Source organism: Rattus rattus, chromosome 8, assembly GCF_011064425.1.
Source record: "Rattus rattus isolate New Zealand chromosome 8, Rrattus_CSIRO_v1, whole genome shotgun sequence".
In the NCBI taxonomy this organism is placed as follows: domain Eukaryota; kingdom Metazoa; phylum Chordata; class Mammalia; order Rodentia; family Muridae; genus Rattus; species Rattus rattus.
The window spans coordinates 47,603,027-47,619,691 of record NC_046161.1 but is presented as its reverse complement, the minus strand read 5'-3'; the positions used below and the strand labels follow the sequence as shown (position 1 = coordinate 47,619,691).

The window sequence follows — 16,665 nt, the reverse complement described above, 5'->3', positions numbered from 1 at the left end:
CCCAAGTTGGGCTTGTCACTGGATTTCCTTTTCAATCTCTGCTTTATTTTATTTTGTCCCTGTATTTCTTTTAGTCAGGATCAATTCTGGGTCAAAAATTTTGAAGGTGGTTGGCCTCCTCCCCTGGAGGTTCTGTCTGTCTACTGGAGGTGGTCTCTTCAGGTTCCCTCTTCCCACTGTTGGGCATTTCAGCTCAGGTCATCCTCATTGAGTCCTGGAAGCCTCTCACATCCCATTTCTCTGGGATTTTCTAGAGTCCCCGTCCCAACCCCCTCTCCCTCCTGGCTTCTTTCTTGATGAATTAGTTGATTAAAGTCAGTTTCTATTAACAAAAAATAAGTGGAGTTTTTTGTTTGTGAGAGTGTGAGAAACAGACAACTGAGACTACATGAATATGAGCTTTTATGTGCCTTGGTGTTTTGCTTACCTGCGTTTCTGTGTGAGGGTGTCCTGTTCCCTGACTTGCAGTCACAGACATTTGTGAAGCGCCGCATGGGTGCTAGGAATTGGAGTTGGGTCCTCTGGAAGAGCAGTTGGGCCCTGCTCTTAACTGCTGAGCCATCGTTCCAGTTCCTTGGGTCCTCCTGGTTGGTTGTTAGTAACATTATTTAAGCCCAGGAATGCAGAGAGGTAGGTAAAATGAGAAAAACATCACACAAGTAAGTACAGGCAGAAAGGCCTAGGGAGATGATTGGTGTCACAAAAGAAGGGATTAAGATGTGTTGAGAAATTACTACTGGTTTTCCCATAAGGTGTCATCCAGTTTATATACAGTCCGAAAAATTTGGATTAGTAGGAACTAAAAATTAGTTGGTTAAAGTCTCAAGTATGTAGCTAGACATATTCCTGCACAGCTTTAATTCTAACACTCAGGCAAAGGTAGGTGGATCTCTGGGTTTAAAGTCAGCCTGGTGTATGTAATGAGTTCCAGGACGTGCATACTCTATCTCAAAAATGAATGAATGAATAGAAATAAAATTTGCTATAGAACAGATTTGCTGTTGAGTTGGTTTCTCAGAGATGAGTAATCTAATAGGCCTGTGTATCTGTCTTTGTAAATCTCATCTTTGCTGTTGGGGATATAGAAAGGTCTACATGAAAAAACTGCTGAATATGTAAGAATTTAAAGTAACTTTGTCTTCTCTGCAGCTCTTGGTACTTAAATATGTACAAAACAAAGATGTTTTTATGAGATATCACAAAGCTCATCTTACCCGACGTCTCATATTGGACATCTCTGCTGATAGCGAGATTGAAGAAAACATGGTGGAGTGGCTAAGAGTAAGTACAGCAGTTTTAAAGGTCGTATCGGTGGTGTGGTAGAGGGCAGGCGGAAGAGTCCGTTAAACGGCAGCTCAGTGTTTTGTCCCAGGTTAGTGCTAGAAGAAGAGAAAACAGCTAGAGACGTGCAAGTATCTGATCAAATAGACTTGCTGATGCCAAAAGGCATAGTAGGGAGGTAAGGTAGGGGAAGAGGCAGCTGAAGAGACTTGAATAGGGCGGGTGGCAAAAGCGCATCCATCCCTTACATCCCGTAGGACAGTCAGATCTGCAGCTTGGTTAGGAGTGCTGAGTTCCTTGGCCAGGGAAGTCATTTAAGCCATTGCTGTGGTTTCTACAAAAGATGAATGAAAGAAGAAGAAGAAAGTAAAAGCAAAGGATATAACTGCTGCTGGGTATTTTGGAGGTCAAAGTTTCTTGTAGACAAAAGGGAGACAAAGCCAGAGGCAGACATATCTGGGAGAGTCCAAAGTGGTCATGACCCTGAGTCCAATGAGAGGGAAGAGAAGGGAGATAGAGGTGCCAGGTGTAGGAGCCAGGAGGCCAAAGGTACAAAATGGGGGGGGGGGTAACCCAAATGTCTGCAATAGTGGGCAGGACGTGCCCTCCATACCCTGAAAAGAGTAGGGGCTGAGGGATGCTAGAAGAACTCAGAGGCTAAGTTCTGCTTTGATACGTTAAATGGCGTCTTTACTGGTCTGGATTTGAGATTTAACAAGCTCAAAGGGTAGTAGGCCAGGAGTTTCCTCTGGAGTCTCCTCTTTCTTCCTCGGAACGTTACCTGATGCGTTATCTCATTTGCCTAACATGGTTTTTGTTCGTTTGTTTGTTTCTTTTATTGATACAGCATATTATTCATATGCATGCTAAAATAATTGTTTTGTATTATAATTAATGCTAGGCAGATTCATTTTATAAGGATATATAGTCAAATATATAAATAGCAGTTTCTAACAATGTCAATTTTCTTAATTTTAATCCTGCTTTCTTTTTACTGTTGTACTTTCATTTCCCCCCACCCTCAGTTTTAACTGATTTTACTTTAGTGGTATCCAGGACAAAACAGCAACCTTTTTACCATGTCTTTGGTAATAAACGCTCAACTATAGAAATTTTTGCAAATAAATAGTAACTGTTGTAGTGTTTTATGAAGCTGCAAGAGGTAGTTCATACTGTAAATTAAGGAAGTAGAGGCTTAGAGGACCATATCCTCTAATCTATCAAGGTCATCCTGAATAAATGTGTTTGTTCTTACTAGTTAGTGGCCAAGCCCAAAGACCCTTAGACATGCTATGACTGAACTGTCCCCATGACATCTTCTGCCATTGTTTCCCGACTATGGACTGAGGAGTTAAAGGCGTGGGTTGCAGTCCATGCAGTATTTCATAGTGTCAACAGTAGGTGACAGGGTGTCAACAGTAGGTGAGTTGGAGTGGATTTCATTCACATTGTGGTAACTGAAATCCATGCATACTGGAATTGAACAAAGCAAAGAGTACAAAACTACTGTTTATTTTCTATGAGTCATAGAATAGTATTAACTATATATAATTATTCTCTGTCTGTGTTTGATTTTCATAGGAAGTTGGTATGCCAGCAGATTATGTGAACAAACTTGCTAGAATGTTTCAGGACATAAAAGTATCTGAAGACTTGAACCAAGCTTTTAAAGAAATGCATAAAAATAATAAGTTGGCATTACCAGGTATTATTTATAATTACATAAACAAGATTTTTCACCAAATTTTAACTTGTCTCAAAATATTTATAATGTCTGATTTTCTTATCTGCAGCTGATTCAGTTAATATAAAGATTTTGAATGCTGGTGCTTGGTCTAGAAGCTCTGAGAAAGTCTTTGTCTCACTTCCTACTGAACTGGAGGATTTGATACCTGAAGTAGAAGAATTTTACAAAAAAAATCATAGTGGTAGAAAATTACATTGGCACCATCTCATGTCAAATGGAATTGTAAGTAGATGGGCTGTCAGTTTGGGTGTTAGTAGAAAGAGTTACTTAAGAGCTGGAGAGATGTTTCAGTGTTTGGGAACAATGCTTTTCCAGAGGACCTGGATTCAATTCCAGGCAACCACATGGCCGTTCACATATTTGTAACTTTGATCCAAAATGGATTTGACGCCCTTTTTGGCCTCTATAGGCAGTACACATATGTGGTACATAGGCATATATGCAAGCAAGCATCCTCACATGTAAAATCAATTAAAAAAACAAAACAAAAAGGTAAGAACAAAAGTAGTGGCTTTGACCCTAGTTTTCAGGAATGTAGTGTTCATCAGTGCAGTGCTTACGAAACAAATGCACTTGACTGTAGAATCATCCAATCTGATCCCCAACCCTCTGTCTTCTTGCAAAACAGAAGGGAAAGGAGAACCTTCTTTTAAGGCAACTAATAAACATTTTCCTCATCATTTCTACTTCAAACACATTGGACAGGATGAAGTCAATGACCACATTGAGCTTCAGGGAAACCTGGGAGATGGATTTTATGTATGCAAAGATTATTACCTATGAGTAGGAAAGAATGGGTCTTGAAAAAAGACTAGCAATCTCATTTTTCCTATGGTATCATATGTGCATATACTAGGTATTGGAGTACGCTTCATGCACAAATGAGTTACTTACTGAAGCCCATTCTCTGTTTCAGATAACATTTAAAAACGAAGTAGGTCAGTATGATTTGGAAGTAACCACGTTTCAGTTGGCTGTGTTGTTTGCATGGAACCAAAGACCTAGAGAGAAAATCAGCTTTGAGAATCTAAAACTTGCAACGGAACTCCCTGATGCTGAACTTAGAAGGACTTTATGGGTTTGTTTTATTTTCTGTTTGGCTTTGTTTTTAAAATGTGTCATATAGCTGGGGATATGTAGATGGCTCCTAAAATTGGAGTTTTGGTGCTGAGAGTTAAATCTGGAGCCTTGTACACATTAGGCATACACTCTACCACTGAACTACATACATAGCCACTGTAAATATTTTAAATTCATGACACTCTAAATATGACTTTCAATGCAAAAATGCACAATATTGAGGAATTTATTAAAAAACTATGAAAAGAGGCTAATTACCAAAGTAGAACAGGAAAGAAGAAGAGAAGAGGGAGAGGTTGAGCTGGTGTTAAATGTATTTAAGGAGTCCTAACAACACACAGTACAGTTAATCTTTTCTTTTGTTTAAGATTTATTTATTTTATGTATGTGAGTACACTTTGCTCTCCTCAGACACACCTGAAGAGAGAGCATTGGATCTCATTACAGATGGTTGTGAGCTACCAAGTAGTTGCTGGGAATTGAACTCAGGACCTCTGGAAGAGCAGTCAGTACTCTTAACCTCTGAGACATCTCTCTAGCTCTACAGTTAATTTTTATAATGGAAGTATGCTCAAAGACTTTTATTACCAAATAAATGAGTTAGTTCTCAGTTTATAAACTGTGCTAATGATATTCTTGATTATAAGTGCATTGAATTCTGACTCTAACATGAACTCCAAAATAAACTGTTTCCAGTGGACAAACTGAGTACGTATTACTAACTGGTAGTTTTCTGTAGTCCTGTATACCGGCCCTAATGGTTTGTGTTCCTATATGTAGTAAGAGAACATATATTGCTTTCTCTGAGCCAGCTCTTTCTTTCCTTTACCCTCTTTATTTTGCATTTACATTGTCACATGCTGGGAGGTACTACATACAAGTTTGGATTGTGACTTTGTACATTTGTACATACATAATTGACTGCATGAGATTGGGTTGTAGATTGTCTTTCGTCTAGAAGTCATTCTTGCCTGTGTGGGAGAGTTGAGCCTATCACTCCTTATAACTTACGGTGTTAATTGTTTTCTTTTCTCCATAGTCTTTAGTAGCTTTTCCCAAGCTCAAACGGCAAGTTTTATTGTATGACCCTCAAGTCAACTCACCCAAAGATTTTACAGAAGGCACCCTCTTCTCAGTCAACCAGGACTTTAGTTTAATGTAAGTAAGCTCATGATGCTTGATTTAAAATGAAAAGTACTATGTTTCGGTTCAGTGCTTTTATTTATTAAACTGATTATTTGTCTTATGTTTAAAACAGTAATTAAATAGTATCACTAAATTTGTTGTCTTTTTTTCTTTCCTTTAATTTTATTTTTCTTGGATATTTTATGTATTTACATTTCAAGTGTTATCCCCTTTCCCCCCTTCTCCCTGCTTCTATGAGGATGTACCCACTCCCACCTCAACACCCTGGCATTCCCCTACATTAGAGAAATGAGCCTTCAGAGGACCAAGGGCTTTTCCTCCTATTGAGGCTGGACAATGACATCCTCTGTTACATATGCGGCTGGAGTAATGGATCCCTCATGTGTACTCACTGGTTGGTGATTTAGTTCCTGGGAGTTCTGCTGGGGTCTGGTTAGTAGATGTTGTTGTTCTTCCTATGGGGTTGCAAACCCCTTCAGTGCCTTGAGTCTGTGTTTAACTCCTCCACTGGGGTCCTGGTGCTCAGTCCAATGGTTAGCTATAAGCTTCCTCATCTGTATCAGTAGGGCTCTGGTAGAGCCTCTCAGGAGACATCCATATCAGGTTCCTGTCAGCAAGCCCTTCTTGGCATTAGCAATAGTGACTGAGTTTGGTGGATGCATATGGGATGGGTCCCAGGTGGGCAGTCTCTGGCTCCACTCTTTGTCCCTATGTCCTGTGAGTATTTTGTTCTCCCTTCTGAAAAAGAATGAAGCATCTTCACTTAGTTCGTCCTTCTTGAGCTTCGTGTGGTCTGTGGATTATATCTTGGGTAATCTGAGCTTTTGGGCTAATATCCACTTATCAGTGAGTGCATTCCATGTATGTTCTTTTGTGACTGGGTTACCTCACTCAGGATGATATTTTCTAGTTCCACCCATTTGCCTATGAATTTCATGTAGTCATTGATTTTAATAGCTGAGTAGTACGCCATTATGTAGATGTACCACATTTTCTGTATCCATCCATTCCTCTGTTGAAGGGCATCTGGGTTCTTTCCAGCTTCTGGCTATTATAAATAAGGCTGCTATGAACATGGTGGAGTATGTGTTCTTATATGTTGGAGCATCTTTTTGGGTGTATACACAGGAGTGGTATGAGTCCTCAGGTAGTACTATGTCCAATGTTCTGAGGAACCGCCAGACTGATTTCCAGAATGGTTGTACCAGCTAGCAATCCCACCAACAATGGAGGAGTGTTCCATTTCTCCACATCCTCACCAACATCTGCTGTCACCTGAGTTTTTGATCTTAGACAGTCTGACTGGTGTGAGGTGGAATCTCAGGGTTTTGATTTGTATTTCCCTGATGACTAAGGATGTTGAATATTCTTTTTATTTATTATATATAAATATACTGTAGCTGTCTTCAGACACACCAGAAGAAGGCATCAGGTCTCATAACAGATGGTTGTGAGCCACCATGTGGTTGCTGGGATTTGAACTCAGGACCTCTGGAAGGGCAGTCAGTGCTCTTAACCACTGAGCCATCTCTCTATCCCAAACATTTCTTTAGGTGCTTCAAGGCCATTCATTATTCTTCAGTTGAGAATTCTTTGTTTAGATCTATACCCCATAGGCTTTTGTAGTAGGATCTGATTAATTTTTGAATTTCCTCAGTTTCTATTATGTCTCCCTTTTCATTTCTGATTTTGTTAATTTGGATACTCTTGCTTTTCTGGTGTGTTTAGATATCCAGTAATTGCTTTTGTGGGAGAACTGGGCTCTGATGATGACAAGTATTCTTGGTTTCTGTAGTTTAGGTTCCTGTTCTTGTCTCTCACCATCACGTTGTCTCTGGTGTTAGCTTGTCTTTCTGTCTCTGACAGTGGCTTGACCCTCCTCTAAGCCTGTATGTCAGCACTCCTCTAGAATTGTTTTCTTTTAGCAGATCTGGGAACAGTGAGTTGCTCCTGGGTTTGTGTATCCTAAAGCTTCCATGCAGGTGGCTTGGAGCAGAAGAGTTGGTCTCTGCCCTCTGGTTAGTCTGGTTAAGGGTTATCTATCTTGTTGTTTTTCCTCAAAGAACCAGCACCTGGTTTTGTTGATTCTTTGTATAGCTCTTTTTGTTTGTACTTGGTTGATTTCCCCTATAAATTTGATTATTTCCTAATTTCTTCTACTCTCGGATGTATTTGGTTCTTTTTGTTCTAGCACTCTAGAGTTCAGGTGTGCTGTCAAACTTAGTATATGTTCTCTCCAGTTTCTTTTGGAGGCACTCAGAGCTATGAATTTTCCTCTTAGCACTGTTTTCATTGCATTCCATAAGTTTGGGTATGTTGTGCCTTCATTTTCATTGAATTCTAAAAAGTCTTTAATTTCTTTATTTCTTCCCTAACCATATTATCATTGAGTAGAGCGTTGTTCAACTTTCATGTGTGTGTGGACTTTCTGTCTTTCTTGATATTGAAAACCAGCCTTAGTCCGTGGTGGTCTGATAGGATGCATGGGATTTTTTCAATCTTCTTGTATCTGTGGAGGCCTGTTTTGTCACTGATTTTATGGTCAATTTTGGAGAACGTTCCACGAAGTGCCAAGAAAAAGGTATAATCTTTTGTTTTAGAATGAAATGTTCTAAAGATAATCTGTCACTGTGTCTCTGTTTAATTTGTTTCCATGATCTGTCCATTGATGAGAGTGGGGTATTGAAGTCTCCCACTATTATTGTGTGAGGTGAAATGTATGCTATGAGCTTTAGTAAAGTTTCTTTTATGAATGTGGGTGTCCTTGTATTTGGAGCATAGATGTTCAGAATTGAGAGTTCATCTTGGCAGATTTTCCCCTTTGAGTATGAAGTGTCCTTTCTTATCTTTTTTGATAACTTTTGGTTGTAAATCGATTTTATTCCATATTAGAATGGCTACCCCAGCTTGTTTCTTGGGACTATTTGCTTGGAAAACTTTTTTCCAGCCTTTTACTCTGAGGTCGTGTCTGTCTTGTCAGTGAGGTGCATATCCAGTCTGTTAGTCTATGTCTTTTTATTGGGGAATTGAGTCCACTGATGTTAAGAGATATTAAGTAATAGTGATTGTTTTTTCCTATTATTTTTGTTGTTAGAGGTGGAATTATGTTTGTGTGGCTAACTTCTTTTGGGTTCGTTGCAAGAAGATTACTTTCTTGCTTTTTCTAGGGCAGAGTTTCCCTACTTGTGTTGGAGTTTTCCATCAGTTATCCTTTGTAGGGCTGGATTTGTGGAAGGATATTGTGTAAATTTGTTTTTGTCATGGAATATCTTGGTTTCTCCATCTATGGTAATTGAGAGTTTTGCTGGATACAGTAGCCTGGGCTGGCCTTTCTGTTCTCTTAGGGTCTGTATGACATCTGTCCAGGATCTTCTGGCTTTCATAGTCTCTGGTGAGAAGTCTGATGTCATTCTGATAGGTCTGCCTTTATATGTTACTTCACCCTTGCTGCTTTCAATATTCTTTCTTTGTTTTGTGCATTTGGTGTTTTGACTATTATTTGGTGGGAGGAGTTTCTTTTCTGGTCCAATCTGTTTGGAGTTCTGTAGGCTTCCTTTATGCTGGTGTGTTGGGATATTCAGTGTTTGCTGTGGTGGGAGAGCTGGTTTGTGATGATGCCAGGTAGTCTCAGTTTCTGTCGCTTGGGTTTTCTGTGCTTGCCTCTTGCTATCTGGTTATCTCTGCTGTTAACTGGAGCTTGTCCTTCCTGTGGGCCTGTGAGCCTTTGAGCATGTGAGTCTGTAATCTTAGGAGTAAGAGCACTCCATGGAGACCAGCTCTCTTTGGGCATTTTTGGGTGTGAAGGGCTATGGGACAGCCTTATCTCTGGGCACAGATGAAGACCAGAAGGGTCCTGTGGCAGGCCGCATGTCCTGCCATGTCCTCCCATGTCCTGTTTGCTCCCGGTGGGTCTCTCTGTGGATAGCCAGTGGAAAAGAAAGAAAGTGGAGTCCCATCTGTGGGCATAGGAGTGCGAGCGCTCATGGCAGACCAGGTGTCTCTGGGCGGGTTTGGGTCTGAGGGCTGTGAGACAGCCCCAGCTCTAGGCACAGATGGAGACATGCCATTTCATTTTTTAATTGAAAGTAAAGACCAAAAGAGAGAGGGAGTGGGTAAAACAGCTTTATGTAGGCAGAGCTGTTTATCTGAAGATTCAATCAGATAATGCTGTATAAAACCTTTTTGCTTTTGCTTTAATTATTATTCTCGTGGCAATGAAATTAATGTTTTGAGGAATCTGGTCCCTGGTCATCAGAGGCTAGATCTTGTTTGAAGGATCACATTTTTTTTAAAAATTTTTGTTTGCAATGGAGAGCCTAACCTCAAAGCAATCAAGATCCTTCTGGGCAGCTTCCCTCACTAGGATTGCAGGTGACTGTAGACCAGGGCCACCGTGATAGGCATAGGGACTGCTCAGAGTAAAGCTGCATGCTATCACTTCACTTTCCTACAGCTCTGAGTGATAATGTCTAACCATGCTTCTAAAACTTCAGACATTGTGCTGCAGTAAATGTTTAACGTTTTTGATTTTTTTTTTGTAGAAAAAATGCAAAAGTACAGAAAAGGGGAAAAATCAATTTGATTGGACGCTTGCAGCTCACTACAGAACGAATGAGAGAAGAAGAAAATGAAGGAATAGTTCAACTAAGAATATTAAGAACCCAGGTTGGTATAGGGAGAAAAAATGTTCAAATTACCTCTTTTTTTTTTTTTTTTTTTCAATTTTTAATACATTGGGTATTTCTTATTTACATTTCCAGTGTTAATTCCCTTTCCCGGTTTCCTGTCCTTCAGCCCCCAACCCCTCCCCTTTCCCTTCTATATGGGTGTTCCCCTCCTTATTTACCCTCCCTTACTGCCCTCCCCTCTAACATTCCCCTACACTGGGGGTCCAACCTTGCCTGGATCAAGGGCTTCCCCTTCCACTGGTGCCCTTACTAGGCTATTCTCTGCTACATATGCAGTTGGAGCCATGGGTCAGTCCAGGTATACTCTTTCGGTAGTGGTTTAGTCCCTGGAAGCTCTGGTTGGTTAGCATTGTTGTTCATATGGGGTCTTAAGCCCCTTCAGCTCTTTCAGTCCTTTTTCTAATTCCTCCAACAGGGATCTCATTCTCAGTTCAGTGGTTTGCTGCTAGCATTCGCCTCTGTATTTGACATGTTCTGGCTGTGTCTCTCAGGAGACATCTATATCTGGTTCCTGTCAGCATGCACTTCTTTGTTTCATCCATCTTATCTAGTGTGGTGACTGTATATGTATGGGCCACATTTGGGGCAGGCTCTGAATGGCTGTTCCTTCAGTCTCTGCTCTAAACTTTGCTTCCTTATTCCCTCCTATGGATATTTTTGCTCCCCTTTTAAAGGAGTGAAGCATCCACCAAATTTTCTCTCTTGTTCTTTGTTCTTTGCTTCTCTGCTCTCTTCCCCTCTATTCCTGTCCCTTCTCTCTCCACCCCCACCCCCTTCCCTCCATGTGCCCCATGGCCAACCTTTCCTCTCCTCTCCTCTTCTCTCATTAAACTTCTCCACGTAGGGGGGGAAAAAAAGAATGACCAGATTTTTCAAGCTTCTTTAAAAAAACAAAAACAAAAAAAGGAGTATTCAGAATTGGGCATAGTGACATTTTCTTTTTTTAAAGATTTATTTATTTATCATATACAAGTACACTGTAGCTGTCTTCAAATACACCAGAAGAGGGCATCAGATCCCATTACAGATGGTTGTGAGCCACCATGTGGTTGCTGGGAATTGAACTCAGGACCTCTGGAATAGCAGTCGGTGCTCTTAACCTCTGAGCCATCTCTCCAGCCCATGACATATTCTTTTAACCTCACTCTGTGGAATTTGAGGCAGACTGATCTCTGAGTTTAAGGCCTGACCTATAGAGGATTCGGGGCAGCCAGAGCTGTCTAGGGAGAGCCTGCCTCCAAAACACCAAACAAAACCCTTCCAACAGTGAATTAAAAAACACGAAAGTCATTTATTCATAAATAAGAGCTAATGCTCATTTTATTAGTAATTAAAAATTAAATTAGTTTAATTCTCTCTGCTACCAGAAATGCTCTTTTGGATTGGAGGTTTGTAATAAGTTCTGATGTATTGTTTGGATAAAACCTTGGTTTTTATTTATGTCTCTTTTTGATACCCTACTGAGTACATGTATCTCAGCCACAGCTGAGAACTTGCAGAACTGAAGTATTTAAAACTATATTGAATTCTGAAATGTAATGTGCCCTTAGGAAATGTTTTTTATTTAGAACTAAGAAACATTATCTGGTATATTTTCCTTTGAAAAATGTGTTAAAATTAGGATTAGGATGGCTTCTGAACATGGTAAAAATATTTATTACTAGAAAGGTAAGGTGGCTCAGTTCGTAACGATATTTGACAGCAAGCTGACAGCTTGCGCTGTCCTGGGGACCCGCATGGTAGAAGGAGAGAGGCTCCTTAGGGAGGTCGTTCTCCTCGTCTCCACTACCCGGAAATGAATACAACATACAGGGAAACAGAGCTGGCGAGATCGTGCGGTAGGTGGTGTAATTGACAACCTGAGTTCAGTCCCAGCAGTTCACTTGATGTAAGGAAGAAACCGACTCAAGTCCACAGTTGTCTTCCGACCTTCGCATGTAGAAGAGAGCGAGAGGCGCTCTCCCATGGGCACACGTGCATGTGTACACAACAAATAAGTTCTTAAAACTTCTAATGAATTGCAAACTGATGGTTATTTTAATTAAAGAAAAAAAGTCGGAGTTGGGGATTTAGCTCAGTGGTAGAGCGCTTGCCAAGCACGGGCAAGGCCCTGGGTTCGGTCCCCAGCTCCAAAGAAAAGAAAAGAAAAGAAAAGAAAAGAAAAGAAAAGAAAAGAAAAGAAAAGAAAAGAAAAAAAGTCTTTTAACAGGGCTGCTTTTTTTGCTGTACTTTTACAGTTTTTATTTAGTATTATTTGAAATTTTGGTGAATGCCATACAGTTTGAAGCACGAAGAAAGATTAAAAGTTTTCATGGTCCTACAATCTTCACATTCCTAGATGGACAAACTTACTGTTTTTGTCTTCCTTTATATTTTTGACATAAAGCCCTATTTATAATCTGATCAAAAGCCTGGTATCATTGGACAAGATGACTGACTCATCAGGTAACAGAAACCTGGTGATCTTAGTTTAATCCCAGAACGCCATTTACAGATGTATAGAGTTCCACGACAGCCAGGGCCACACAGGGAAACAAACCCTGCCTCAAGAATACCAACCAGCCAACCACAGATGGAGAGAGAGCTGCTGTTGGAAAGCCTTCTGACTTCCACACTCCTGCTCTGGCGTGTGCTTGTAAACATGTAACATGTAATGATGTGCAATGATAACAGTTAAAAGCCTCTTGTAAAAACAATGTATGAAAGCTTGTAACTGGATGCATCGCAGATCATGTAGTGTCAATGACAGACTTCATGCCTGTACAGGAGAGCTGAAAAGTGGAAGGGATTTTACCCTGCTGAACCTGCGGGTTCCCGAGCGTGTTTGCATTGTTGCTGTCAGGTGTTAATACGTTGTCCACAGGAAGTCAGTCCAAGGGTTTCCTGCACATCCCAGAATCTCAGTGCTCACAGTTCTTGTATAAAATGTGTAGTGCCTGAATACGCCCCTACATATTTTATACCATATATTTAAGTAATCTCTAGGTCATCATTGCACCTAATACAGTATAAGTGCTGTGTGACTAGTCCCCATGCTCTGCGGTTTAAGTTTGTGTGCTTAATACAGACGCAGCTCTCATAAGTCTAATTACATTTTTGTGATTGTTTTGTTTGTTTGGTTTCGTTTTTGAGACAGGGTTTCTCTGTGTAGCCCAGGTTGTCCTGGAACTCACTCTGTGGACTCAGATCTGACTGGGATTACAGGCATGGCCACCATAATCAGCACATGATTCTGCTGCTCATTCAGTCTGTAGTGTGGAGCACACAGATACAGAGAACCAACTGTATCTCTTCTATTTCCTTTATACAAAATTGTAGTATCCACTGAGCCACCTTGTTGCCTATGGGAAGCTAAACTTTAATAATGATTACAGGAAGTCTAGTTTTCAGGTAATGTCATTGCCAACTTCTATGTAGTTTAAAAATCACTAAGACCATATTGATAAAATTGACTTAGGTGGAATATGTTGATTTCTTTAGAAACATTTAAATGTCAGAAACATGAATTAAATCAATAGAAGTAAAGACAGGATCTGTGGTAAATATTGCTATCACTGTATTATTAGTCTAGTTAATATAGAGAGTAGTGTTTACAGATTTTTAAGACTAGATACTCATGGTTCCCCTGTTATACAAAGAGACACCCTAATATTAGAGGCAAATTTGTGTAGGTGGAGTCCTGTGTCTTATTGCATTTATTTGTATGTGTGTGTGATCATATGTGTATGTATAAATTAGAACACAACTTTCAAGATTTGATACTATTTTTCCACTTTGTTGGTCCTAGGGGTTGAACTCAGGTCATCATGCATCTTAGCAACAAGCACCTTTACCGACTGAGCTGTGTTAACAGCACCCACAGATTTGCTCATGACTATTCCGCCTTTTCAGGCACCAGACATGTATGTGGTACAAAGTCATACAGGGAGTCAAGCATTCAAATGCATATTAATTTTTATAAAACAGTAGAGATTATAGGTTAATTTTGGCTTCCTTTACTTTCAAAATCTTTGTAATTAGTGCTAGGGGAAAAATTGTAGCTGCTGATTAAGTCTCCAGGTGAATAGCTAGGGGCCGTACAGTGTGGCTGGTGTTAGGAGATAACATAGGAAACGTTACTGATTTGCTTTGCTCAAACTAGTTGAATGTATTCATGTACTTTCTTTTCCCTTTTTCTCTTAGGAAGCCATCATACAAATAATGAAAATGAGGAAGAAAATTAGCAATGCTCAGCTGCAGACTGAATTAGTAGAAATTTTGAAAAACATGTTCTTACCACAGAAGAAAATGATAAAAGAGCAAATCGAATGGCTGATCGAGCACAAGTACATCAGAAGGGATGAGGCCGACATCAACACCTTCATATACATGGCGTAGCTGAATCCAGCCTGCCGCAGCCACACATCTGGAGACCTGGGCAGAAGGTTGTCCCAGGCTGAGCTGGAGGAAGGTTTATTTGGACTTTGATTACATAAATATTAAACTCTGCCTTACCTTACAAAGCGACTATATTTTGCCAGTCACATTAGTCAGCATGATGGCATTCCCTTCATGTTGCACACTCTTTAACAGCATGCTGTTTTGTGGAGAAAATTGCATTCATGAAGAGCCCATTATGAACTTTCAAAGTCAATTCAATTTTTACCCACCCAGAGAAATAACATTTTGGAAGGGTGAGGGTGGGGTTCCTTTTGCTTCTTTTATCCCCCTTTCCTCTTTAAAGGAATATACTTGCACAAGGAAGGATTTTCAGATATTCATGCACTGAGAAATGCTGGGGTTTTTTGTTGGTTTGTTATTTTGGTTTTTTTTTTTTTTTTGGTTTTTTTTGTTTTGTTTTGTTTTTTTAATGCAATTAAAGCTAGAGGCAGCACTCAGCTTCTTTTGATGCAGAGTGAATTGTCAACACTGTTGGGCAAGGGCAGGCACACATGAGAAGACAGTCTGCCAGTGTTGAGCTGTTTGTCAAACACTGCTTTCACTTTAGTGACTGGATCTTAATGGTAACGGAAACTGGTATTAAATATTTCTACCTTACAAATGCTGATTTTCACTGAGCAGGAGAGTGCTGTTTAGTCATTTGTTGTTAAACATGAAGATGTGGGATTTTCTTTTTAGACCTTGTATGGCTGGAGAGCTTGTTTTGAAAACATGAAGTTTATAGTCAATGTTGTTTCAGTTAAAAATTTATGGGTTTAGGTACATCACTGATTACAGAAATCAGAATCTCGAAGCAAACATGTTAAGTGTGTTACTAATACACTTAATACTTATACACCTAATATTTACTATACTGTACCTAAATTTGTTGAAAACAATGCAGAAATATTCTGATACAGTACAGTGAGAGAATTGCTTTCTTAACCTGTAGCATAGAATTATTTGGTGATTGAAAGTGTTGTGATTAGGGATTTACCACCTCAGTTTTCTGGAAAGACATTCTCTATTTAAAAGTAATAATTACCCGCCACTTAGCAGGAAGAAAGGTGAGATTACGACCTGCAACCTGAAAAGCACTCAAGAGTTGCTAGTCCTAACGTGAGCAGTAACCTTGCCAAATATGTACATATATATTTATATATTTTAAAAATAAACATTTTTAAAATGTTTAGAGGGCAACACCTACCTTGCTCCTCTCGTTAATCCAGAGCGGTGACTCAGGACCTCACAGAGCAGTGGGAAGTTGGAAACTGAGGACTCAAGCAACCGAAGAGAATTATTCCCCAGCAGGAAAGATGGCTCCCTGTGGATTTTTACTCATTGTGGTGCACGTTTCAAGTTTTCTTGCAAATTTTAGAACTCTTGATGTTAAGTAGTATTTTGAAGTCTGGTTCTGAAGCTGGCAGAACATGGAGTGTTGAGAAGCATACAGTAGAACACGGAGTGTTGAAGCATACAGTAGAACACGGAGTGTTGAAGCATACAGTAGAACATGGAGTGTTGAGAAGCATACAGTATTACATCACCACAGTGGGCTGTGGGTTCGCCTGCTGCTCAGCTGGGAGCTCCTTGCTGGAAGGAAATAAAGTCTATGTTAGATGTTTAAGGTTTTGATAATTATAGTCGAATATCTGTTCTGAAACTCGTAGGAAGCTGGAGTGCATGTGTGCTTCCCGTCTGCCCTGCAGCTCTGAGGTGATGTGGAGCAGGGGTGAAGAGCAAACTCAGTGCTTGCTGCCGTACCGCGTGGATGATGGTGCATCCAGATTCAGAGGGATAGTTTATAACGACTGTGGCCCTTCTGTTTAATAGCTTGGTGTTGGCAAATTTTCCTCTCCCAATACCAGAATGCCAAAGGAAGAAACAATCAAGGGAAAAATTTTAGGCCATTTCTTAATGTTTAAGATTTGTCATTTTAAACCATAATTTTTCTTAGAACATCTTTGAAATTTCTAATCGCTTTGGTCATTTAAGAATGAGAGCTGCGATGTTTTGATTTATAAAGGCAAACTTAATGCAAAGTGGGTAACACTAAATCCATAGCAAAGTTTTTTATTAAATTTTTATAAATTTTTTAATAGTTAATTATGTCCTAATTGTATTTTGGGGAATGAGCAGCAGTAAATACCACAGACTTAACAGTTTTCATCCTTTTTTTAAAGTATATATATATACAAAAGTGTAACTACGTTTTGGTGTTTATCAAAACTATTTAGTTGACAAGGTGCCTATACCATTGTTGAGATTTTCTTTAAATGTTTTATGAATAGATTTGAAAATTTT

General features: G+C 39.7%; 1 protein-coding gene across 2 annotated transcripts in view; it reads left to right on the top strand.

Annotated features, from left to right (window-relative positions):
* Cul5 (cullin 5) overlaps nt 1–14,440 on the top strand; it is a 50,727-nt gene extending 36,287 nt beyond the window's left edge. For both annotated transcript variants that reach the window (XM_032911584.1, XM_032911583.1), the window contains 7 exons: nt 1,150–1,281; nt 2,863–2,986; nt 3,075–3,250; nt 3,945–4,106; nt 5,148–5,266; nt 9,796–9,919; nt 14,125–14,440. In XM_032911584.1, the coding sequence (XP_032767475.1) occupies nt 1,150–1,281; nt 2,863–2,986; nt 3,075–3,250; nt 3,945–4,106; nt 5,148–5,266; nt 9,796–9,919; nt 14,125–14,319 (1,032 nt within the window). In that variant the 3' untranslated portion in view covers nt 14,320–14,440. The remainder of the gene's footprint in view (nt 1–1,149; nt 1,282–2,862; nt 2,987–3,074; nt 3,251–3,944; nt 4,107–5,147; nt 5,267–9,795; nt 9,920–14,124) is intronic.
* Nucleotides 14,441–16,665: the final 2,225 nt, after the last annotated feature.